Below are 27,255 nucleotides of genomic sequence, written 5' to 3' on the forward strand. Positions count from 1 at the left end.
GTGGGATCTCAAAGTCTGAAAGTCATTTATCCTTCGGCTTTAGAAAGTGGCAGTCCCACCCCTTCCAAGGGCCTATGCAGTGGCCCGCCTCTTTCCAAATCAACCTCGGGGAACATCAAGGAGACCACCTCTGGGCTCCACTCTCTCCAGGCATCAGGGCCACCCCTGGGCTCTCTGCCATTTCTGGGGCACATGCTCAACCCCTCCACATGGTGGCAGCCAGGCTCTCCCAGTCCCCCAAGGAGCGTGCTCTCTCTACCTTCTCCAAGGCCTGAGGCTACACAACTCTTCCACTGCAACAAGATGAGAGGCTCATCCTCATCCTTCAGGGTAAACTCACCCTCTCTATGTATATGGGTGGATTCACTCTCCTGGCTGAAGTTTCTTGGTTTCAGACCCGAACGTCCATGGTTCTTACTCTGCAAACTCCAGTCTCTCCCTTTGTGTCCTCCTTTGTCAAGATTGGCAGTGGTTCCATTTACACCAACAGTCCCTTCATGCATTCCAGGTCTTCTCCATCATTCTCTTCACAATTCCTCCAAAATCTTCCCCTTAGCCATCCAAAACACCATTCCAGCAGGTCTGGTATTTGCAAACCGCAGCAGCACCCCACTCTCCGGTACCAAATCTGTTCTAGTTTGCTAGCTGCCAGAATGCAACACACCAGAGACGGATTGGCTTTTAATAAAAGGGGATTTATTTTGTTGGTTCTTCAGAGGAAAGGCAGCTAACTTTCCACTGAGGTTCTTTCTTATGTGGAAGGCACAAGATGGTCTCTACTGGTCTTCTCTCCAGGCCCCTGGGTTCCAACAACTTTCCCCGGGGTGACTTCTTTCTGTATTTCCAAAGGCCTGGGCTGAGCTGCTAGTGCTGAGGTGAGAAATGCTGAGCTGCTTAGCAGTGCTACATTGTGATCTCTCATTTAAGCACCAACCAATTAAGTCAAACGCCACTCATTGCAGCAGACACGCCTCCTAGCTGACTGCAGATGTAATTAGCAACAGATGAGGTTCACGTACCATTGGCTTATGTCTGCAGCAACAAGACTCCGTATGCTCATCTGGCCAAGTTGACAGCTGAATCTAACTAACACAACATGGTATCAAGCCTTTATCCAATATGTGGTTTTCAGGTATTTTTTCTCATTGAGTTAGTGGCCTTTTCACATTTTTGAAAAAGTCCATTGAGGCACAGACACTGTTGCTTTTAGGGAATTCCTATTTATCAAGTTTCCTTTTGTTGCTTGTCTTTGGGTATTGGTTTAAGACACTACCTCCTATTACTAGGTCTTGAAGATGTGCCCTCTATTTTCTTCTGAGAGTTTTATGGTACTCCTCTTATATTTAGGCCTTCCATTCATTTTTAATTAATTTTTTATAGAGTATGATTTAGGGGTCCTCTTTCATTCTTTTGGCCATATATATATCCAGTGCTCCCATGCCCATTTATTGAAAAGACTCTTCTGTCCCAGTTAAGTGGATTTGGGGGGGGGGTCTCATTGGAGATTAATTGATCATATATTTCATGATCTATCTCCATGCTCTGGATTCAGTTCCATTGGTCAGTACTTCTGTCTTTGTGCTAGTACCATGTTTTTTGAACATTGTGGCTTTATAGTAAGCTTTAAAGTCAGGATGTGTTAGTCCTCCCACTTCACTCTTCTTTTTTTTAGGATATCTTTAGTTACTTGGTGTCTCTTTCTCTTCCAAATAAATTTGATAACTAGCTTTTGCAAGTTTTCAAACTAGGTTGTAGAAATTTTTATTGGTATTGCACTGAATCATTAGATCAGTTTGGGTAGAATTGGCATCTTAACAATGTTCAAACTTCCTATCCATGGGCATGGTATATCTTTCCATCTATTTATGTCTTCTTTGATTTCTTTTAGCAGTGTTTTTTTATTTTTCTGTCAAGTCCTTGACATCCCCTGGTTAAGCTTACTCCTAGATACTTGATTCTTTTCGTTGCTATTTTGAATGGAATTTTTTCCTTAATTCCCTCCTCAGTTAGGTCATTACTTGTATATAGAAACATTACTGATTTTGGTATGTTTGTATGTTGATTGATTTCCTTACATTGAACCATGCTTGCATTCCTGGAACAAACCCCATTTGGTCATGATCTATAATTCTTTTAATATGTTGTTGGATTCGATTTATTAGTATCTTGTTGAGAATTTTTGCATCTATGTTCATTAGGGAGATTGGTCAGTAGTTTTCCTTTCTTGTAGCATCTTTATACAGATGGTATTATCCTTTTGGTATTAGCATGATATTAGATTCATAAACTGAATTAGGTAGCATTCCTTTTTTCCTCAGTTTTTTGGAAGAGTTTGAGCAGGATTGGTGTTAGTTCTTTTTGGAATGTTTGATAAAATTCCCATGATGATGTGTGGTCTTGGGCTTTTTTTTGTAGGAAGCTTTTTGATGACTGATTGAATCTCTTTACTTGTAATTGGATTGTTGAGGTTTTCTATTTCTTCTTGAGTCAGTATAGGTAGTTTGTCTTGTTTCTAGAAATTTGTCCATTTCATCTAAGTTGTCTGGTTTGTTGGTATATATGATTTTTTTAAATTTTTTAGGACCCATGGTAACAAACCCACCTCTCATTTCTGATTTTGTTTATATGCATCCTTTCTCTTTTCTTTGTTAGTCTAGCTACGGATCCATGAATAATACTGGGTTTTTCAAAGAACCAACGTTTTGGTTTTGTTGAATCTTTCTATTGTTTTTGTTCTCCAGTTTGTTTTTTTCTGATTTAATCTTTGTTATTTTTCTTCTTTTACTTGCTTTGGAGTTAGTTTGCTGTTATTTCTCTAATTTCCCCAGATAAGCATGTAAGTCCTTGATTTTTGCTTGTTCTTCTTTTTTAAATACAGGCATTTAGCGCAATAAAATTCCCTACAGCACTTCCTGTATCCCATAAATTCTGATATGATGTATTCTCATTTTCCTTTGTCTCCAGATATTTAGCAATTTCCCTAACAATTTCTTCTTTGACCCACTGATTATTTAAAAGTATATTGTTAACTCTCCATATATTTATGAAAGTTCTGGTTCTTTGGTGATTGTTAATGTCCAGCTTAATTCCACTGTGTTCACAGAAAGTGCTTTGGATAATTTCAATCTTATTAAATTTGTAAAAACTTTATGTGTCCCAGCATATGATGTATCCTGAAGAACATTCCATGAGCACTGGAGAAGAATGTGTATTCTGGTATTTTGGGCTATAACAATCTATATATGTCAATTAGGTCTGTTTCATTTACCACATTGTTTAGGCTATTTCGTTGTTGATCGCCTGTCTTCTTGTTCATTCTACAAAGAAGAGTGGTCTATTAAAGTCTCCCACTGTTATTGCTGAAAGAACTATATCTCCCTTCAGTTTTGCCAATATTTGCCTCGTGTACCTTGGAGCTTCTTGATTGAAAAAATAAACACATATGATTGTTATTTCTTCTTTGTCAGTTGTCCCTTTTATTAATATGTAGTGTCCTTCTTTGTCTTTTATGACAGCTTTACATTTACAGTCTATGTTATCTGATATTAATATAACTACTCCTGCTTTCTTTGGTTACATCTTACATAGAACATCTTTTTCCATCCTTCCAGTTTCGATCTGTTTGTATCCTTTGGTCTAAGACGTGTCTCTTTTTTTTTTTTTTATTAATTAAAAAAATTAACTAACACAACATTTAGAAATCATTCCGTTCTACATATACAGTCAGTAATTCTTAATATCATCGCATAGATGCATATTCATCATTTCTTAGTACATTTGCATCGATTTAGAAAAAGAAATAGAAAGACAACAGAAAAAGAAATAAAATGATAATAGACAGAAAAAAATAAAAAAATTAGAATTTAAAAAATAAAAAAAAGCCTGTACCTCAGATGCAGCTTCATTCAGTGTTTTAACATAATTACATTACAATTAGGTAGTATTGTGCTGTCCATTTCTGAGTTTTTGTATCGAGTATTGTTGCACAGTCTGTATCCCTTCAGCTCCAATTACCCCTTATCTTACCCTATTTCTATCTCCTGATGGTCTCTGTTACCAATGACATATTCCAAGTTTATTCTCTAATATCGGTTCACATCAGTGCGACCATACAGTATTTGTAGTTTAGTTTTTGGCTAGTCTCACTCAGCATAATGTTCTCTAGGTCTATCCATGTTATTACATGCTTCATAAGTTTATTCTGTCTTAAAGCTGCATAATATTCCATCGTATGTATCTACCACACTTTGTTTAGCCACTCGTCTGTTGATGGACATTTTGGCTGTTTCCATCTCTTTCCAATTGTAAATAATGCTGCTATAAACATTGGTGTGCAAATGTCCGTTTGTGTCTTTGCCCTTGAGTCCTCTGAGTAGATACCTAGCAATGGTATTGCTGGGTAATATGGCAATTCTATATTCAGCATTTTGGGGAACCGCCAAACTGCCTTCCACAGTGGTTGCACCATTTGACATTCCCACCAAGAGTGGATAAGTGTGCCTCTTTCTCCATATCCTCTCCAGCACTTGTCATTTTCTGTTTTGTTGATAATGGCCATTCTGGTGGGTGTGAGATAATATCTCATTGTAGTTTTCATTTGCATTTTTCTAATGGCCAGGGACATTGAGCATCTCTTCATGTGCCTTTTGGCCATTTGTATTTCCTCTTCTGAGAAGTGTCTGTTCAAGTCTTTTTCCCATTTTGTAATTGGGTTGGCTGACTTTTTGTTGTTCAGTTGAACAATCTCTTTATAGATTCTGGATACTAGACCTTTATCTGATATGTCGTTTCCAAATATTGTCTCCCATTGTGCAGGGTGTCTTTCTACTTTCTTTTTTTTTTTTTTTTTAATAATTAACGGAAAAAAAGAAATTAACCCAACATTTAGAAATCATACCATTCTACATATGCAATCAGTAATTCTGAACATCATCACATAGATGCATGGTCATCGTTTCTTAGTACATTTGCATCGGTTTAGAAGAACTACCAACACAACAGAAAAAGATATAGAATGTTAATATAGAGTAAAAAATAAAAGTAATAATAATAGTAAAAAAAAAAAAAGACAAACAACCAGACAGACAAAAACAAAAAATAACAAAAAAAAACTATAGCTCAGATGCAGCTTCATTCAGTGTTTTAACATGATTACTTTACAATTAAGTATTATTGTGCTGTCCATTTTTGAGTTTTTGTATCTAGACCTGTTGCACAGTCTGTATCCCTTCAGCTCCAATTACCCATTATCTTACCGTGTTTCTAACTCCTGCTGGACTCTGTTACCAATGACATATTCCAAGTTTATTCTCGAATGTCGGTTCACATCAGTGGGACCATACAGTATTTGTCCTTTAGTTTTTGGCTAGACTCACTCAGCATAATGTTCTCTAGGTCCATCCATGTTATTACATGCTTCATAAGTTTATCCTGTCTTAAAGCTGCATAATATTCCATCGTATGTATATACCACAGTTTGTTTAGCCACTCGTCTGTTGATGGACATTTTGGCTGTTTCCATCTCTTTGCAATTGTAAATAATGCTGCTGTAAACATTGGTGTGCAAATGTCCGTTTGTGTCTTTGCCCTTAAGTCCTTTGAGTAGATACCCAGCAATGGTATTGCTGGGTCGTATGGCAATTCTATATTCAGCTTTTTGAGGAACCGCCAAACTACCTTCCACAGTGGTTGCACCATTTGACATTCCCACCAACAGTGGATAAGTGTGCCTCTTTCTCCACATCCTCTCCAGCACTTGTCATTTTCTGTTTTGTTGATAATGGCCATTCTGGTGGGTGTGAGATGATATCTCATTGTGGTTTTGATTTGCATTTCTCTAATGGCCAGGGACATTGACCATCTCTTCATGTGCCTTTTGGCCATTTGTATTTCCTCTTCTGAGAGGTGTCTGTTCAAGTCTTTTTCCCATTTTGTAATTGGATTGGCTGTCTTTTTGTTGTTGAGTTGAACAATCTCTTTATAAATTCTGGGTACTAGACCTTTATCTGATATGTCGTTTCCAAATATTGTCTCCCATTGTGTAGGCTCTCTTTCTACTTTCTTGATGAAGTTCTTTGATGCACAAAAGTGTTTAATTTTGAGGAGCTCCCATTTCTTTCTTTCTTTCTTCAGTGCTCTTGCTTTAGGTTTAAGGTCCATAAAACCGCCTCCAATTGTAAGCTTCATAAGATATCTCCCTACATTTTCCTCTAACTGTTTTATGGTCTTAGACCTAATGTTTAGATCTTTGATCCATTTTGAGTTAACTTTTGTATAAGGTGTGAGATACGGGTCCTCTTTCATTCTTTTGCATATGGATATCCAGTTCTCTAGGCACCATTTATTGAAGAGACTGTTCTGTCCCAGGTGAGTTGGCTTGACTGCCTTATCAAAGATCAAATGTCCATAGATGAGAGAGTCTATATCTGAGCACTCTGTTCGATTCCATTAGTCAATATATCTATCTTTATGCCAGTACCATGCTGTTTTGACCACTGTGGCTTCATAATATACCTTAAAGTCAGGCAGCATGAAACCTTCAGCTTCGTTTTTTTTTCCTCAAGATACTTTTAGCAATTCGGAGCACCCTGCCCTTCCAGATAAATTTGCTTATTGGTTTTTCTATTTCTGAAAAATAAGTTGTTGGGATTTTGATTGGTATTGCATTGAATCTGTTAATCAATTTAGGTAGAATTGAAATCTTAACTATATTTAGTCTTCCAGTCCATGAACATGGTATGCCCTTCCATCTATTTAGGTCTTCTGTGATTTCTTTTAACAGTTTCTTGTAGTTTTCTTTGTATAGGTCTTTTGTCTCTTTAGTTAAATTTATTCCTAAGTATTTTATTCTTTTAGTTGCAATTGTAAATGGAATTCGTTTCTTGATTTCCCCCTCAGCTTGTTCATTGCTAGTGTATAGAAATGCTACAGATTTTTGAATGTTGATCTTGTAACCTGCTACTTTGCTGTACTCATTTATTAGCTCTCGTAGTTTTGCTGTGAATTTTTCTGGGTTTTCGACGTATAGTATCATATCATCTGCAAACAGTGATAGTTTTACTTCTTCCTTTCCAATTTTGATGCCTTGTATTTCTTTTTCTTGTCTAATTGCTCTAGCTAGAACCTCCAACACGATGTTGAATAACAGTGGTGATAATGGACATCCTTGTCTTGTTCCTGATCTTAGGGGGAAAGTTTTCAAGTTTTCCCCATTGGGGATGATATTAACTGTGGGCTTTTTCATATATTCCCTCTATCATTTTAAGGAAGTTCCCTTGTATTCCTATCCTTTGAAGTGTTTTCAACAGGAAAGGATGTTGAATCTTGTCAAATGCCTTCTCTGCATCAATTGAGATGATCATGTGATTTTTCTGCTTTGATTTGTTGATATAGTATATTTCATTAATTGATTTTCTTATGTTGAACCATCCTTGCATACCTGGGATGAATCCTACTTGGTCTTGATGTATGATTCTTTTAATGTGTTGCTGGATTCGATTTGCTAGAATTTTGCTGAGGATTTTTACATCTATATTCATTAGAGAGATTGGTCTGTAGTTTTCTTTTTTTGTAATATCTTTGCCTGGTTTTGGTATGAGGGTGATGTTGGCTTCATAGAATGAATTAGGTAGCTTTCCCTCCACTTCAATTTTTTTGAAGAGTTTGAGCAGGGTTGGTACTAATTCTTTCTGGAATGTTTGGTAGAATTCACATGTGAAGCCATCTGGTCCTGGACTTTTCTTTTGGGGAAGCTTTTGAATGATTGATTCAATTTCTTTACTTGTGATTGGTTTGTTGAGGTCATCTATTTCTTCTTGAGTCAAAGTTCGTTGTTCATGCCTTTCTAGGCATTTCATCTACATTGTTGAATTTATTAGCATAAAGTTGTTCATAGTATCCTGTCATTACTTCGTTTATTTCTGTGGGGTCAGTGGTTATGTCTCCTCTTCCATTTCTGATCTTATTTATTTGCATCCTCTCTCTTCTTCTTTTTGTCAATCTTGCTCAGGGCCCATCAATCTTGTTGATTTTCTCATAGAACCAACTTCTGGTGTTATTGATTTTCTCTATTGTTTTCATGTTCTCAATTTCATTTATTTCTGCTCTAATCTTTGTTATTTCTTTCCTTTTGCTTGCTTTGGGGTTAGTTTGCTGTTCTTTCTCCAGTTTTTCCAAGTGAACAGTTAATTCCCGAATTTTTGCCCTTTCTTCTTTTTTGATATAGGCATTTTGGGCAATAAATTTCCCTGTTAGCACTGCCTTTGCTACGTCCCATAGGTTTGATATGTTGTGTTTTCATTTTCATTCGCCTCGAGATATTTACTAATTTCTTTTGTAATTTCTTCCTTGACCCACTGGTTGTTTAAGAGTGTGTTGTTGAGCCTCCACATATTTATGAATTTTCTGGTACTCTGCCTATTATTGATATCCAACTTCATTCCTTTATTATCTGAGAAACTGTTGTGTATGATTTCAATCTTTTTAAATTTGTTGAGACTTGCTTTGTGACCTAGCGTATGGTCTGTCTTTGAGAATGATCCATGAGCACTTGAGAAAAAGGTGTATCCTGCTGTTGTGGGGTGTAATGTCCTATAAATGTCTGTTAAGTCTAGCTCATTTATAGTAATATTCAAATTCTCTTTTTCTTCATTGATCCTCTGTCTAGATGTTCTGTCCATTGATGAGAGTGGGGAATTGGAGTCTCCAACTATTATGGTAAATGTGTCTATTTCCCTTTTCAGTATTTGTAGTGTATTCCTCACGTATTTTGGGGCATTCTGATTCGGTGCATAAATATTTATGATTGTTATGTATTCTTGTTTAATTGTTCCTTTTATTAGTAGATAGTATCCTTCTTTGTCTCTTTTAACTGTTTTACATTTGAAGTCTAATTTGTTGGCTATTAGTATAGCTACTCCTGCTCTTTTCTGGTTGTTATTTGCATGAAATATCTTTTCCCAATCTTTCACTTTCAACCTATGTTTATCTTTGTGTCTAAGATGTGTTTCCTGTAGATAGCATATAGAAGGATCCTGTTTTTTAATCCATTCTGCCAGTCTGTGTCTTTTGATTGGGGAATTCAGTCCATTAACATTTAGTGTTATTAATGTTTGGGTAATACTTTCCTCTCCCATTTTGCCTTTTGTACTGTATATATCATATCTAATTTTCCTTCTTTCTACACTCTTCTCCACACCTCTCTCTTCTGTCTTTTCATATCTGACTCTAGTGCTCCCTTTAGTATTTCTTGCAGAGCTGGTCTCTTGGTCACAAATTCTCTCAGTGACTTTTTGTCTGAAAATGTTTTAATTTCTCCCTCATTTTTGAAAGACAATTTTGCTGGATATAGAATTCTTGGTTGGCAGTTTTTCTCTTTTAGTAATTTAAATATATCATCCCACTGTCTTCTTGCCTCCATGGTTTCTGCTTAGAAATCTACACATAGTCTTATTGGGTTTCCCTTGTATGTGATGGATTGTTTTTCTCTTGCTGCTTTCAAGATCCTCTCTTTCTCTTTGACCTCTGACATTTTAACTAGTAAGTGTTTTGGAGAACGCCTATTTGGATCTATTCTCTTTGAAATACGCTGCACTTCTTGGATCTGTAATTTTAGGTCTTTCATAAGAGTTGGGAAAATTTCAGTGATAATTTCTTCCATTAGTTTTTCTCCTCCTTTTCCCTTCTCTTCTCCTTCTGGGACACCCACAACACATATATTTGTGCACTTCATATTATCATTCAATTCCCTGAACCCCTGCTCAATTTTTTCCATTCTTTTCCCTATAGTTTCTGTTTCTTTTTGGATTTCAGATGTTCCATCCTCCAGTTCACTAATTCTAACCTCTGTCTCTTGAAATCTACCATTGTAGGTTTCCATTGTTTTTTTCATCTCTTCTACTGTATCTTTCATTCCCATAAGTTCTGTGATTTTTTTTTTCAGACTTTCCATTTCTTCTTTTGGTTCATCCCTTGCCTTCTTCATGTCCTCCCTCAATTGATTGATTTGGCTTTTGAAGAGGTTTTCCATTTCTGTTCGTGTATTCAGAATTAGTTGTCTCAGCTCCTGTATCTCATTTGAACTATTGGTTTGTTCCTTTGACTGGGCCATATCTTCAATTTTCCTGGTGTGATTTGTTATTTTTTGCTGGCGTCTGGACATTTAATCAGATTTCCCTGAGTGTGGGACCCAGCAGGTTGAAAGACTTTCCTGTGAAGTCTCTGGGCTCTGTTTTTTTTATCCTTCCCAGTATGTGGCGCTTGTCTGTCTGCGGGTCCCACCAGCAAAAGATGTTGTGGCCCCTTTATTAATGCCACTATTGGTGTTTGGTTGGACCTAGTCCCTGCCACTGTTGAAGACTCCCTCCTCTCCCTCCGGGCAGCCGCCTGTTGGAGAGGGGCGCCGGCCGCTGGCTGCCACGGCGTGGGAAACTCACTGATCTGAGATTCTCCACCGGACCAGGACGCTGCCTGTGGGGGAGGGGCACTGGTCGCCGGCCACCGCATCTTGGGGAATTTGCTGATCCGAGACTCGTAGCTGGTCCGGGAAGCCGCCCGCGATAGAGGGGTACCGGCCGCCCGCCACCGCGGTTTGGGGAACTTGCCTCTCCGAGACTCTAAGCCGGTCCGGGAAGGAGGGAGGGAGGGGCACCGGCTGCCAGCCGCCACGGCCCGGCGAAGCATGCGCCGCTCGGGGAGCTCACCGCAGCAGAGTCTCGCAGCCGGTCCAGCCAGTCCAGACTGGGGTACGCTATGTGTCTGGTCCCTGCCGTGGCCCCGGGAGCTGTTCTGCACTGTTTCTGGTCACCCAGTAATTGCTCTGGAGGAGGAACTAAGACACGCGTACCTTACTAAGCCACCATCTTGACCCAGTCCCACCCAGATGTGTCTCTTTTAAACAACATAAAGATGGATCATATTTTTAAATACATTCTGTTAATCTTTATCTTTTAGTTGGTGAATTTAGTCCACTTATGTTCAGGGTTACTGTAAAAGTAGTTCCTGAATCTACCATCTTATCCTTTAGTTTTCATTTGCCAGATATATTCTTTTCTCTCTCTCTCTTTTTATCCTTTGAATTACTCTTACTGGTACTCTTCAGTTCTGTGCCCTCCTCCAGACCTCCCTCTCCTGTCTTTTTTGTTTCAATCAATAGAACTCTGTCTAGTATTTCTTTTAGGGAAGGTCTCTTGTGGACCAGTTCTCTCAGTCTTTGTCTTTGAAGATTTTAGTCTTTCTCTCATCCTTAAAGGACAACTTGGCTGTATAAAGAATTTTTGGCTGGATTCCTTTCTTCAGGATCTTAAATACATCACATCACTGCCTTCTTACCTCTATGGTGCCTGTTGAGTATTCTGAAGTCAGTCTTATATGGTTTCCCTTGTATGAGTATATTGCTTTTCTCATGCAGCTTTCAGGACTGTCTCCTTCTCTTTCCCATTGGACAGTCTGATTAGTATGAGTCTTGGAGTAGACCTATTTGGATTCATTCTATTTGGGGTCCATTAGGCCTCTTGATTTGCATATCTATGTCTTCTATAATGGTTGGGAAGTTTTCTCTGATTATCTCTTCAACTAACCTTCCCAGCCCTTTTCTCTCCTCTTCTCCTTCTGGGACAGCAGTGATTTTTATATATGCATGCCTTTTGTTGTCCATCATTTCCCTGAGATCCAGTTCCATTTTCTTCTATTTTTCTAGCTATTTGTTATTTTTTGCGCTCTCATTCAACTGTTCTGTCTTCTAGTTCAGTTATTCCTTTTTCTCTCTCTTCAAATCAGGTGTTATGTGTCTCTAGTATATTTTTAATTTGGTCTACAATATCATTCACCTCTGTGAGTTCTGCTGTTTTTCTGTTTAACCTTTTACATTCTTCTGTATGCTCTTCTAGTGTCTTCTTGATATCCTCTATTTCTTTACAAACATCCTTGAGTAGTTTTTCCATATTTTGTTTCCCCTCTAGCATTTTGATTTGGTCATTCAGCTGAGCCATTTCTCCATGGATCTTCATGTGCTTTGTGATATTTTGTTGTGTCTGGGGCATTTGATTATCTTAATAAGGTTATTTTGCAAGTTGATTTCCTTCACACATCTAAAGTTTTCTATGTACTTGGGTTTGCTTTCAGAGTCCCCTTTTGTACTTGGTTTGTCAGTAATTCCCCACCAAAGCAAGGTCCAGATTTCATGTAGAGGATACAGTTCTATTTAAGAGTTAATTAAAAGGTAGGCAGAGGGCGGGCCGCGGTGGCTCAGCGGGCAAAGTGCTTGCCTGCTATGCCGGAGGACCTCGGTTCGATTCCCGGCCCCAGCCCATGTAACAAAAACGGAGAAACAGAATACAATAAAACAAGAAAATGTTTAAAAATGTTTCCCTTTCTTCCTTCCTTCCTTCCTTCTATCCTTCCTTCCTTCTCTCTGTCTTTCCTTTAAAAAAAAAAAAAAAAAAAAAAAAAAAAGGTAGGCAGAAAAGATGCATGGTTGCCTAAGCGACAGATCACCTACCACTCTGGAAGACCTGCATTTGACTCCTGGCCCATGCACCAAAAAATAAAAACAGGGCGGGCTACAGTGGCTCAGCAGGCAAGAATGCTCACTTGCCATGCCAGAGGACCCTGGTTCGATCCCCGGTGCCTGCCAATGTAAAAAAAAAAAAATGATAATAATAATAAAAACAGAAAGATAGTACTTGAAGCTCTGTTAAAATCTAGGTAGGAAAGGGATTCAGCGATTGATATCTTGCCTATCATGCAGAAGACCCAGGTTCGACTCTTGGCCCATGCACTAAGAGAAAAGAAAAAGAAAAGATGGTGACACATTCCTCAGCCCCATATCTCCACCCGTTCATTCCCAAGATCCATGGGACTCCATGGGTAAAGGGGTGCAGGACCAGGACCCCACAAGCCTCCCTCACTGACCAGCCATCAGGTTGCCTCCACTCCGCATCATCCCCCTTCTGTGTGGGGGAATCCCCTGGTCACCACTGAAACCAGCATCCATGGGGCCTGCTCAGGTGGAGAGCAGGCATTAAGGACCACCCAGCAGCCCCATGCACAGGATAAGCACGTCTTCTGTCCTCCAGACTCCCCATAGAACTCCCAGCTGTGGGACCCTGAGGAAAGACCTCCCACGCCTGCTATAGGAGCTGGCTGGAGCGTACCACTCCATTAAGACCCACACACCCCTGCATACCACCCACCCCCGGTAAGCTTGCAGTTGAGGACACTCACCCCTCTCTGTATGTCCAGTCTTTCTGCTTCAACTGCAGTCCCGGTTGTATATATGTATTTTTTTATTTTGACCCTATTCTTGTTGTTCCTTGAAACTTGGGTGAAGTCAGCCACCCTACTCTGGCATCTTCTCAGAAGTGATTATTCAACTGAATTTTGAATAGGCATTTAATAGGGCCCATTACCTCTGCATCCTTAAAGTCTCTGATGGTGGAGCTAATATTCACAGTTGATCCTGGGATGTGGTACTGCTTTTGTTTACAATCTTTGCTTGGGGGTGAGAAAGAGGCAGTTTCAAGGGCTGCAACTTAGCTTTTCTCAGATATTACTCTCGAGTTCTAAGACATTAGAGGCTTTGCCACCTTCTAGGTATTCCTATCCCAATTATTCATAAGGGGACTGAGGAAATAAGCATGGGTGAATGAACCATTGGACCTACTATAAAAACACTGGCCAAAATTCCATTTATCATCTGGTCTCAGTAAGCTCCTGTTCTAATTTAAAAACCATGATAGATTTGATTATTAGTGACAATTCAGACCTCTTTCTCAAAATTTGCATAGTTTCCTTTTACCAAAACCAGGCTTCCATTTCTGGCCATGATAAGTAACAGGTACCAGATTTATCGTACTGTATTAAACAACTAGCAAACTGGGGAAAATATATGAAATAAAAGTTTTCAGACATTGAACAATAAACAGCATAAGAGCGTGATCCCTGAGAGAAGGAAAATATATGAGGTGAGCCCTATAATTACCCTTGCTTACTGCTTGGAATGAGTTTCCAGGCTTTGGCTTAAAGAACCTAAACAAAGCTAAGTGGTTTCACAAGGTTTCCCAGACAGAGTTTGGCATTCAGAGATGCCAAGGAAGCTAGAATTTATGGAACAACACATCAGAGTAGAGGAGACTTCATAGAAAAAGAGCTCTAGAAATCTGTGAAGAGACTTTGGATAAGTAATTCGTGACTGCATGTGAATACATTACTTATTGGCTAGAAAAAGAGTTAACTGAAAAAAAGTAGGTAAAATAATCTCCACAAGTGACCTTTTATTAGTCTACCTTTTGGAGCTAGATGTATTTCTGTACTTAGTCATTGAAATAGTTGAAGAGAAAGGGCTCTTTGCTTTTATCTCTATATCTAGAAGACAGTTTTAGATTATAACCATAATTCTATGGGCATTATGCCTATATTTATTGTGGATAAAATTCATTCTTGTTTCACAACTTCTAAGCTTTTTAGATATCTTGAGGTGACAGGATAAGAAGTAGAACTGGTAAGTTAATGAATTTATAAATACCTTTGTTAAATTAATAGAAAAGAAGCATCTTTGACATGGAATTGTCAAACCACCTCTGAATAATAATGAATTCTCTTAGATACGTTATACTTATTGTACTTTTGCTTTATATCTCCTTTTAAATTGAGCATTAAAGGAATGCAGTATTTGTGACTACCAATATCTGTAGAGGCCTATTGCTATTTTTGTCATTTATGAAATTTTTGTCCCCAAAAAAGGCAGAAATACATATTTTTCCTGAAAAAAAAAAAATAATCTCCACACCTCACATCAAGCAGCAAATATTAGTGTTCTTACCAGCCAGGGTGGGAAAACCCTGCATGGAGTATCAAGTAGAGTCCTTAGAAGGGTATTCATTAATAGTGGGCCCACATTAGGACTAGATTTAAGGATGTGTAGTAACAGCTTAAAAGCAGGCATAGGAGGGATCAAACCAATTCCAAACTTATTACCTATGTATGAAAACAAAATCCAGCAATATTTAAAGAAACAACATATCCAGCACCCAACAGTGTAACAGTCAGAATATCTAATACCTACCCAATCAAAATTACCAGATATGCAAAGAGGCAGGATGCATGACCAGCTCCATGCTGGTCCAAACTCAAGAAACATGGAGAAGAATCAATAACAAGAAGCCTATTTGCATGTCTAGTATTTTTTTATTAGGTAGGTACTAGATTTTCTAAAGCTGTCATTCATGAGAGTGAATAACCATTAGCAAAGAAGGATATTAAGATGGCTCCTATAAATATACTCCATATGTTCTAGAAAGTAGAAGTAAGCATGAGCATGACAAGTAGAGAGATGGAAGTTATAACAGAAAGCAAAATTAAACTTTTAGGTGTGACAAACATAATGTCTGTAATGGCCCATGTATTAGATGGAATTAAAAACATATCCATGTTTAATGAAAACTATAAATCCACAAATCCAAGAAGCCCAGTAAGCTCCAAACTCAAGAAACATAAAGAGAACCCCATCAAAGTAGATGATAATCAACTGACTGAAAAGCAATAATAATGAGGAAATCTTAAAAGCAGCCAGAGAAAAAAGACACACTATACAGAGGAACAAAGAATGGCTGAAGACTTCGTCAGGAGCCATGCAAGCCAGAAAACCGAAGAGCCAGATCTTAAAAAAAAAAATTTGCCAATCTAGAATTCTATGTCCAGCAAAAAAAGATCTTTCAAACATGCAGGCCAAATAAAGGCTTTCTCAGATAAACAAAAGATGAGAAAATTCATTGCCAACAGACCTGCACCATAAGAAATCATAATGGTAATTCTTTGGGCAGATGGAAAGCTACAGTAGATGGATATTTGCATCTACACAAAGGAATACATACTAAAAACTGTAGCAGCCACTAGAAAGTGAAGAAAAGGAGAGTAGGAGTAGAAGGGAAGAAGGGGAGAAGATAGGATAGTTAATAAGCAAATAGTGGGGATTAAATGGAACACTGAAAAATAATCCAAAGAAAGACAGGAAAAGACGAAAGAAGGAAGAGACAAAGGATGGGACAAATAGGAAACAAGTGGTGAGATGTGAGATTTAAACACAATTATATCGATAATCACAATAAATGTACAATTAAACTGGCAAATGTCCACAGTTCTCTTGGGTAAGGATCAGAGGAATATTTTACTACAGTAATAGTGCAGTGTCCTTCCTCAAAGAGATCTAGCCTTCCTTTCAATCAGTGAGCTCTGATCTGTGAACCGATTTAGATCTGGTACTGAGAGACTACAGTTTTCTACTGTGGCTGACATTAGCCCTTTCTCCTCTCTTTCTTTCTCTGCATCTTTCTTTCTCTCTGTCTTTCTTTCTTCCTTCTTGTCTGTCTTTTTTAACAAATCAAGCAATATCCTAGTCTTTTTGTCTGTGATCTGTTAACCATCACCACTAATTCATTTTGGTCAAAGCAACCTAGTTGCAATATGTCCTCCTTTTATGTGAGAATTAAGTACTCCCAACCAGCTTCTGCCATTCTAGAATCCATATTACCACTGACCTTAGGGAGTCCAGTTCGATGACAGCATGTCTCTGTTACCTCTCCTGGAGAGAAAAGTCACCACCAAACATCTCAAAGATGCTAATGCTCCCCACGACCACTGGTCACATTTCTTACTACCTTAGTGAAAGGGTTGTCTTCAGAGTATGAAGTTACATGTAAAAACTCTTGGGATGACATCTTTTATTCTAGTTTTATAATTAAGATTTCTGTATTCTAGATTTTAATGTTTTTATCCTTCTATTTCTGTGGTTGTAGAAATGTTATTATTTGTGTGTGGTTAGTGGTGAGACTATATAAAATTGTACAAGTCCTTTCAGTTTCTGTTTGTTTCAGTTAAGGAATGTACCTGTATAAGATTAGAATTACAAGAGGACCTGAATAAATAGGCCCTTACTGTTTCCTTATTTGGACCTGTTCTTTTTCCTATATTAGCTTCTACTTGCAGGCTATTATTTTATTCTAAAATAAATAAATGTGCAGTAGCATTGTCTAAAAAAAAATGCCCATATCTTAATTAAAAATAATTTATTACTAAAACTTGCTAGCCATTATGTGGGCCTTTAAAGTGAGTCGTAATCTTTTTTGCTGGTAGTAGGTCTTCCCTTGATGTTGGTGGCTGCTAACTTAACAGGGTAGTGGTTGCTGAAGGTTGGGGTTGGCTATGGCGATTTCTTAAAATAAGACAGCAATGAAATTGGCTGCGCTTGCCTCTTCCTTTTACTTGAACTATTAGAAGCCATTGAATGGTTTTTATTGGCCTAATTTCAATATTGTTGTGAGTCCAGATATAGAGAAGCCTGAGGAGAGGGAGAGAGACAAGAGAGTAGCTGGTCAGTAGAGCAGTCAGAACACACACGACATTTACTGAGTTCACCATCTTATATGGACGACCCAAAATAATTACAATAGTAATAGTAATATCAGAGAATCCCAATCACACATCACCATAACCATTATAATAATAATGAAAAAGTTTGAAATACTGTGAGAATTACCAAAGTGTAACACAGAGACAAGAAGCGAGCACATGCTATTAGAGAAATGGCACCAGGAATCTTGCTTAAAGCAGGGTTGCCACAAAACTTCAACTTGTAAAACGTAATATCCGTGAAGTGTAGTAAAATGAAGAACAATAAAATGAGGTATATGAATATATTTGCCTGTAAATAATTAAAGTTTGTTTACCTTGCTTAAAAAAGTAAGCAGGAACATGAGCAGACAAATAAGGAGTATTGTAATTCAAAAGGACCAACATAATTTTGATATTAATATTGACCTCACTAAGCCAAACTAGCTATGCAGTCTACTTAAAATCCTGACTACTCTAATTTTGATGAATATTGACATTTTAAGTCAGATGGTTTATGAAAAATGTATGTATTAAAGTTTATTAAAATATTATGAATTGGGGGTGGGCCACAGTGGCTCAGTGGCAGAGTTCTCGCCTGCCATGCCAGAAACCCAGGTTCGATTCCCAGTGCCTGCCCATGCAAAAAAAAATCGTAAATTGTAAGAAACTGAAAATAAACTTCAATTTTGTATTTTTCCTTTATTGCCATTGCTGTATTGCCATTCCTTATGATTCTGTAGTGTTAAGAATCTAAATAAATTTTAATCATGAAATTTTAGCACTTGTGTAGACCTGAATTTATAAATTTGTTTAGCTCATTTAGATAGAATTGTTGAAATAAATATATGTAAGAAATGTTTATAGTTTGGTTTTAATTACTTAAATTTCATGATGAAATTGAAATGATTATCAATATCTTTTTTTAAACATTTCTTATTGTGAAATATTGCATATATACAGAAAAGCAATAAGTTTCAAAGTACGTTGTTAACAAGCAGTTATAAAACAGATTTCAGAGTTTAGTATAAGTTACAGTTCCACAATTTTAGGTTTTTCCTTCTAGTTGCTCTGAGAAACTAGAGACTAAAAGAAATATCAATATAATGATTTAGCAGTCATACTCATTAATTAAATCCTATCTTTTCTTTTTTTTTATTTTTTACTTTTTATAGTATAACATATATACAAAGCAAAAAAATAAAAAAGCAATAGTTTTCAAAGCACTCTTCAACAAGTGGTTACAGGACAGACCCCAGAGTTCGTCATGGGCTGCCATGTGATCCTCTCATTTTTACCTTATAGCTACTCCAGAATATAGGAGGCTAGAGGGCTTAAGTATTTTTTTATCATCACAGTCTACTTTTTTCCTTCTTTTTTGTGAAAAATAACACACATACAAAAAAGCAATAAATTTCAAAGCACAGCACCACAATTAGTTGTAGAACATATTTCAGAGTTTGACATGGGTTACAATTCCACAGTTTTAGATTTTTACTTCTAGCTACTCTAAAATACTGGAAACCAAAAGAGAGATCAACTTAATGATTCAGCATCCGTATTTATTTGTTAAATCCTATCTTCTCTATATAACTCCACCATCACCTTTGATCTTTCCATCCCTCTCTTTAAGGGTGTTTGGGCTGTGGCCATTCTAAATTTTTCATATTGGAAGGGTCTGTCATTAATATAGAATAGGAGGATGGAACTATCTGATGATCTGGAGAGGCTGGACCAGGGATGCATCTGGAGGTTGTCGGTTTCTGGAAAGGTACTCTAGTGCATGAAACACTTGTGGAATCTTATCTATTGCCCTAGGTGCTCCTTAGGATTGGCTGGAATGGTCCTGGTTAGACGTTGGCAGGTTATGATAGGTAGCAAGGTCTATGTGAAGCTTGTGTACGAGCAACCTCCAGAGCGGCCTCTTGACTATATTTGAACTCTCACTACCACTGATACTTTATTAGTTACACTTCTTTTCCCCCTTTTGGTCAGGATGGAATTGTTGATCCCACAGTGCCAGGTCTGGGAGACATCTCCCACATCTCCAGGGAGATTTTCACCCCTGGATGACACGTCCCAAGTAGCAGGGAGGGCAATGATTTCACTGGCAGAGTTCAGCTTAGAGAGACTGAAGCTACATCTGAACAACAGAAGAGGTCCTCCAGAAATAACTCTTAGGCATGCATACCTATGGTAGTCTAAGTTTCTCTGCTACCTACAAAAGTTTCACAAGAGTGAGCCTCATGATTGAAGTCAGGCCCTGTTGATTTGGGTGTCCCTAAAGTTTGACACAGTATCAGGGGGGTTAATAGTTCCATATTCTTTCTCCCCTCCCTCAGGGAACTTTGCCAATACTTTTTGACTATCTATTTAATATACTCTAGTATGTATCCAGGCATTACAATAATCTATACAAGATTAAAGGACCTTGTTGTTATTCTGGGCTCCCTGTGTTTCAGTTGCTGAAATGAACTATACAGACAGGTTGAATTAGATTATGCACTACAGAAAATATCAGTTCCAGACCAAATAAACCTTTCTTTCATTCGTCTCAAAGGGTATGTGTGGTTCTAAAATATAGACATTGTGTTCATTACCCCTGTGTTCTGAATTACTTTAACTCCAACCTGTTTGGCTTCATTCTTATCTCTCAGTATCAGATTATACATCTAAAACAACTTCTCAAAATCTAGAAATAATAATCACCACTCTGGATTTAAGCTCTAAAAGCTTACAATCTAGGTCCCTGTTTTCTTATAAGCATTTTTTAAAGGTGACCATACCATTCTTGTTCTTTTATTTTTGGCTTATTTTGTCTCACCAGATGTCTCACATGTTCATTCAATTCGTAGCATGCCTTATGACTTTGTTCCTTTTTGTAGCAGCACAACTTTCGCTCATAAGTATACACCATCGTTTGCCAAACTACTCCTCTGTCAGTGCATCCTTCAGATAACTATATTCATCAGGCCTCATGTATAGGGACCAAAGTCCACAGTCCATCAGCATTCTTAATTTTAGATAATTTCATTGTCCCAAGAGAAAGAAAACCGATGAACACACTCTCACCAAATAAGAAATCTAAACCTCCTCTTAACTCTTGTCCCTCCCCCCATAATGTTACTTCTAGACCCACTAGAGAACCACCTTCACTCCTATCTATTCCCTTACATTGGAATTCAACCTCATTAGCTTATGGTTCACCCATCTCTATGGATCTCTAAGTCTCCTATATTCTGTATTATAAGTCTCTGATAATACCTTTATTCTGGCCATAAAAGTGGAATCATACAGTATCTATCCTTTTGTGTCTGACTAGTATCACTCAGCATTATATCCTCAAGGCTCATCCATCTTGTCGTGTGCTCAGGATGTCATTTTGTCTTACTACTGCATAATATTCCATCGTATGTATATACCATTTTGTTGATCCACTTGTTTGTTGATGGGCATTAGGTTTGTTACCATCTTTTGGCTATTGTGAATAGGGCTGCTGTGAACATCGGTGTGCAAATGTCTGTGTCATTGCTTTCAGCTCTTCTAGGTATATGCCAAGCAGTACAATTGCTGGGTCATAGGGTAACTCAATATTTAGTTTCCTAAGGAACTTCCAAACAACCTTCCATAGTGGCTGCACCATTATACATTCCCACCAGTTTATCTACATGTTCTCCCACATTTATAGTTTCCTGTTTGTTTAATAGGAGCCATTCTTATAGGTGTGAGGTGGTATCTCAATGTAGTCTTGATCTGCATTTTCCTTATAGCCATGAAAAGCACATTTCTTCATATGCTTTTGAGCTGATTGTATTTGCTCTTCAGAAAAATGCCCATTCATATCTTTAGCCCATTTTATAATTGGGTCATTTGTTCTTTTATTGTTTAGCTGTATGATTTCTTTGTATATATAGGAAATCAAACCTTTGTCCAATATGTGATTACCAAATATTTTCTCCTGTCAAGTTGGCTGCCTCTTCACCTTTTCGACAAAGTCTTTTGAGATGAAAAGCATTTGATTTTGAGGAGTTCCCACTTACCTATTTTTTTCTTTTGTTGCTTGGTGTGTTAGTTAGATTCAGTTGTCAGCTTGGCCAGGTGAGCATACCTAGTTCTGTTGCTGTGGACATAAGCCAATAGTATGTGAACCTCATCTGTTGCTAATTACATCTGCAGTCGGCTAGGAGGCGTGTCTGCTGCAATGAGTGACCTTTGACTTAATTGGCTGGTGCTTAAATGAACGATTGCAACGTAGCACAGCTAGCAGCTCAGCATTCCTCATCTCAGCACTAGCAGCTCAGCCCAGGCCTTTGGAGATGGAGAAAGAAGTCACCCCGGGGAAAGTTGTTGGAACCCAGGGGCCTGGAGAGAAGACCAGCAGAGACCATCCTGTGCCTTCCACATAAGAAAGAACCTCAGTGGAAAGTTAGCTGCCTTTCCTCTGAAGAACCAACAAAATAAATCCCCTTTTATTAAAAGCCAATCCATCTCTGGTATGTTGCATTCTGGCAGCTAGCAAACTAGAACAGAGTTGGTACCAGGAGTGGGGTGCTGCTGCTGTTTGCAAATACCAGATATGTTGGAACAATTTTTGGATGGCTAAAGGGAAGATTTTGGAGGAACTGTGAAGAGATTGATGGAGAAGTTCTGGAGGGCTTGAAGAGACTGTTGTTGTAAATGGAACCACTGCCAACCTTGGCAAAGAAGGACACAAAAGGGAAAAATTGGAGTTTGCAGAGTAAGAACTATAGAAGCTCGGGTCTGAAGCCAAGAAACTTCAGCCAGGAGAGTGGACCCACCCATATACATGGAGAGGGTGAGTTTACCCTAAAGGGCGAGGATGAGTCTCCCCTCTCATTGCAGTGGAAGAGTTGTGCAGCCTCGGGCCTTGGAAAAGGCATAGCACGCTCCTTGGGGGACTGGGAGAGCCTGGCTGCCACCATGTGGAGGGGTTGAGCGTGTGCCCCAGAAATGGCAGAGAGACCAGGGGTGGCCCTGATGCCTGGAGAGAGTGGAGCCCAGAGGTGGTCTCCTCGATGTTCCCCGAGGTTGATTTGGAAAGAGGCGGGCCACTGCATAGGCCCTTGGAAGGGGTGGGACTGCCACTTTCTAAGCCGAAGGATAAATGACTTTCAGACTTTGAGATCTCACGGCGCTTGCCCTGCAGGTTTTACATCTGTGTTTCTTCCAATTTCTCCCTATGGAAATGACAATCAATATCCTGTGAATATCCTCCTTTGCATCTTGGCACCAGACAACTTGTTTTGAGATTCACAGGTCCACAGCAAGAACAGAATTTTTTGCATCTGTTTAAGGTGATGCTTGAAGTTGCCAAGTTGACAAGGGGTGGACGTGTGTTAGTTAGATTCAGTTGTCAACTTGGCCAGGTGAGCATACCTAGTTCTGTTGCTGCAGACATAAGCCAATGGTACGTGAACCTCATCTGTTGCTAATTACATCTGCAGTCAGCTAGGAGGTGTGTCTGCTTCAGTGAGTGACCTTTGACTTAATTGGTTGGTGCTTAAATGAGAGAACGCGATGTAGCACAGCCTAGCAGCTCGGCATTCCTCATCTCAGCACTTGCAGCTCAGCCCAGGCCTTTGGAGATGGAGAAAGAAGTCACCCCGGGGAAAGTTTTTGGAACCCAGGGGCCTGAAGAGACCAGCAGAGACCATCCTGTGCCTTCCACGTAAGAAAGAACCTCAGTGGAAAGTTAGCTGCCTTTCCTCTGAAGAACCAACAAAATAAATCCCCTTTTATTAAAAGCCAATCCGTCTCTGGTGTGTTGCATTCCGGCAGCTAGCAAACTAAAACACTTGGGCTTTGGGTATAAAGTTTATGAAGCTACCTCCTATTACTAGGTCTTGAAGATGTTGCCCTACATTTCTTTCTAGAAGCTTTATGGTGCTAGTTCTTATATTTAGGTGTTTGATCCACTTTGAGTTAATTTTTATGTAGAGTGTAAGATAGTGGTCCTCTTTCATTCTCTTGGCCATTGATATCCAGTTCTTCCATGCCCAATTATTGAAAAGACTGTTTTGTCCAGTTCAGAGGATTTAGGGGCCTTGTCAAAAATCAGTTGACCATAGATTTGGTGGTCTATTTCTGCACTCTTGATTCAATTCCATTGGTCAGTGCTTCTGTCTTTGTGCCAGTACCATGCTGTTTTGACCACTGTGGCTTTATAATAGGTTTTAAAGCCTGGGAATGTTACTCCTCCCACTTCATTCTTCTTTGTCGAATGCTTTTTCAGCATCAATTGAGATGATCACGTGAATTTTCCCTTTTGATTTGTTAATGTGCTGTATTACATTAATTGACTTTCTTGTGTTGAACCATCCTTGCATTACTGGTAAACCCCACTTGGTCATGGTGTATGATTCTTTTAAAGTGCTGTTGGATTTGATTTGCTAGTATTTTATCGAGAATTTTTGCATCTGTGTTCATTTGGGAGATTGGCCTGTAGTTTTCCTTTCTTATAGCATCTTTACCTCGTTTTGATATTTAAATGATATTGGCTTCATAAAATGAGTTAGGTAGAGCTCCTTTTTCCTCAATTTTTTTGAAAAATTTGAGCAGGATTGGTGTTACTTCTTGAAGTGTTTGGTAAAATTCCCCTGAGAAGCCATCTGACCCAGGGCTTTTATGTGTCGGAAGACTTTTGATGAAAAATTGAATCTCTACTTGCAATTGGTTTGTTGAGATCTTCTATTTCTTTCTGAGTCAGTGTAGCTTGTTTGCGTGTCTCCAAGAATTTGGCCATTTCATCTAAGTTGTCTAATTTGTTGGCATATAGTTGTTCATAGTATCCTCTTAGGATTTCTTTTATGTCTTCAGGGTCTGTGGTAACACATCCATTCTCATTTCTTTTAACAATGTTATATAGTTTTCTGTGTACATTTCCTTTACATCCCTAGTTAAATTCATTCCTAAGTACTTGATTCTTTCAGTTGCTATGCTGAATAGAATTTTTTCCTTAACTGACTCTTCAGCTAGGTCTTTGCTTGTGTATTGTGTCCTCTATATCACTTATTCTTTCTTCTGTCTCTTCAAATCTGGTATTGTATGCCTCTAGTATGTTCTTTATTTGGTCAACAGAGTCTTTAATCTCTGTGATCTGCTGTTTTTCTATTTCCTCTTTATGCTCTTCTACGGTCGTCTTAATCTCCTTTATGTCATTTGCTATCCCACTTATTTAAGTAGAGTTGTATGAACATCTTTGATTAGTTGTTACAACCTCTGTGTCTCCTCTGATGTTTTAATTTGGTCATTAGGCAAGGCTATATCTGTCTGCATTGTGATGTGCTTAGTGATTTCCTGCTGTCTTCATGGCATGTAAAATCCTGACTGATTTACTTTGGGAGTTGATTTCTGTCAGTAGTCTAAGGCCTTGTGTTTCTGAGATGGTTGTACAGCAGGGAGCAGGGCACAGGGTGGGCACTCAGTGCATCGATTTGTTTCAGGGACGGTATAGGTGCAAGTTGGGGATGTTACACTGATGCTTGTGAATGTGGGTGCCCATTAGTCAGGGAGGATGTAGCTGTGCGGGTGCACCAGTCTGAGGGTGTAACCCTGGTGTGCACTGGTCTAAGGCATGGGGCCCTTTGTGCACTTGAGTAGAGCTGTGGCAGCAGGTTTGCATTATGCCTTCATGGACTGCAGGCAGATGTCCATGCTGCACAGGTCAGCACTTTCTCAGAGCTGGAAAGTGTGACTGAGGGCCGTGTGCATGCCCGGTTTCAGGACTGCTATAAACTTAGGTTACCAAAATCAGTGACCTTTTAAAGTAATATAGTGTTTTCACTATCTTGTCATGAAATTGGTAGTCATAAAAAGACTAATCTCAGGTTGTTTTGTTTGGTTTTAATATATTTTATTCTTTGTTTTTCAGCTACATTGACAAGCTATTCTGAAAATATGGAACGCACAAAATATGTTGGGGAAAGCAGTAAAGAATTAGGATCTGGAGGAAACCTAAAACCTTGGCAGTCTCAAAAATCCAGCATGGACTCCTGTTTATATCGAGTAGATGAAAACATGACGGCTTCCACCTACAGTCTGAATAAAATTCCAGAGAGGAATTTGGAGACAGTTTTGTCACAGTCAGTACAGTCTATTCCACTATATCTTATGCCACGGCCAAATTCAGTAGCAGGTAAGGTTTTTAAAAAATAACTATTTCTATTTATTGGCGTATATACCAAAATGAAGCTGTCTTTCTCTGACAGTATTTAAATGTTCCATTCATCTTCTTTACCTAAGCTGTTTACAATTGGGTAATGCAAATGTTTTTGAACTTGGAGAAGGCTCTTCTTCCTCAAGTGATATTATATTAGTTCTGCTTCCAAAATACATAAAAGCACATAAAATCAGAAATAGAGCCTTTAAACTATATTGTCAAACTACTAGTCTTTTTTTCCTAACACCAGAAGTCTTTGAAAAGATTTTGAGTTTGAGGTTTTTAGAAACTTTAGTTTTTAAAAGTAATGTTCAATCAAAGCATATTTCACTATAATTTGCCTTACCAGAAATCATCATCCATAGTTTGAAGGAGTGATAGGTAGGCAAAGAATTCAGCTTTACCATTCCAAGAGCTCAGTATTTTCGGGATACCCTGGATATCTAACCATAGAAGAATTACCAGATATCTACATTTCTACATAATAAACCAAAAACACTAACAATCTCAGTCACAATGAAATAATACAGAAGGTTAACTGGGTGAAATATGGAGTCATTATTTTTCTACAGCTAGGTTGCGGTTTAATAATTCAGTCCAGCAGTAGTGGACATCCTGACGTTTTCAAAATGCAGCATCACAGCAGAATTTGTTCATACTACAAAATAGAAGTTATATTTATCTTTCTTTCTTAGCTTGAAGAATGCCTAAATAGATTTATTCACTTATACAAAATAAGTCAAGAGCACTTATTTATTTCCCAGTTGTTATTTCTTATGTTGTGCAAATGATACCATGGTACTTCTTGCCATTTCCATTTTCCTTTCCTACTTTTTCTAGGCTGTTACTTTTTGTTCCTACTTGGGAGATCATCAGCTTTTTGAAGGTGTGGTAATGGGGGAGGGTAGAAGGAGGCTCATCTGTAAAATCAGTAATTGCAGATTTTATTATTGAGTTTTCAAGATTATGCTTTTTTACATATTGACAATAAATTTTCCCTCTTGGGTTGTTTTAAATTTTTTGATCCCCAATTACCATGTCATATTAATAGAATCTTAAAGTGCTCTATTTTGTAACTCATCAAAGTGAGTTGAAAAGTGAGTCTGTGGATCCTTGCTTACATATAATTCAGAAAATATAACTATCAACCTAATGGTACATCCCAATTTACCTTCTTAACTAAGCTGCAAAGATTTCCAGGAAAACTCTAGCTGTATTGAGAAAGACACTGAAGCACTTTAACAGGAAACAAAATCTTTGTTTCTGTGAGTTGACTGCATTCCCAAAGAAGTAAGTCAGTTCAAGTATGTGAATCAAGCATATGAGTCTCTATTACTACTTAATAATGTTAACAAGCTGTACTACCCCCTCTTCTTCCTTAACTGCTCCCCATTCATTTTATATCCCCTATACCCTTTTTTCAACTTATTAATCAAGGATGCTTTCATTTGGTTAAGAGCTCTTCAGCCCTTCCTTAGCTTCATGTACATCCCCAAATCATTCTACCTCTGTATTAGCCATGTTCTCCTTTCCTTGTCCTGTCCTGCACTTTCAGAGTGATCCCAGACTGAATGGACTGTTAGGAGGGGAGTAGAACAACCAAGTCTTAGCTCATTTAATATTTTGCTATTCATTAAAAAAAAAAGTCATCAGAACTATATATAACTAAACTTCAGTCAGTAATAAGCCACAAG

The 27,255-nt window shown here is 38.3% G+C and overlaps 1 protein-coding gene across 13 annotated transcripts in view; it reads left to right on the plus strand.

Annotated features, from left to right (window-relative positions):
• The window catches only part of TANC2 (tetratricopeptide repeat, ankyrin repeat and coiled-coil containing 2), a 642,298-nt gene that overhangs the window by 399,918 nt on the left and 215,125 nt on the right, over positions 1-27,255 (plus strand). For all 13 annotated transcript variants that reach the window (XM_077163513.1, XM_077163519.1, XM_077163523.1 and 10 more), the window contains one exon: positions 25,274-25,537. In XM_077163513.1, coding sequence (XP_077019628.1) covers positions 25,274-25,537 — 264 coding nt within the window. The remainder of the gene's footprint in view (positions 1-25,273; positions 25,538-27,255) is intronic.

The sequence above is a fragment of the Tamandua tetradactyla genome, chromosome 6, assembly GCF_023851605.1.
Source record: "Tamandua tetradactyla isolate mTamTet1 chromosome 6, mTamTet1.pri, whole genome shotgun sequence".
Lineage (NCBI taxonomy): Eukaryota > Metazoa > Chordata > Mammalia > Pilosa > Myrmecophagidae > Tamandua > Tamandua tetradactyla.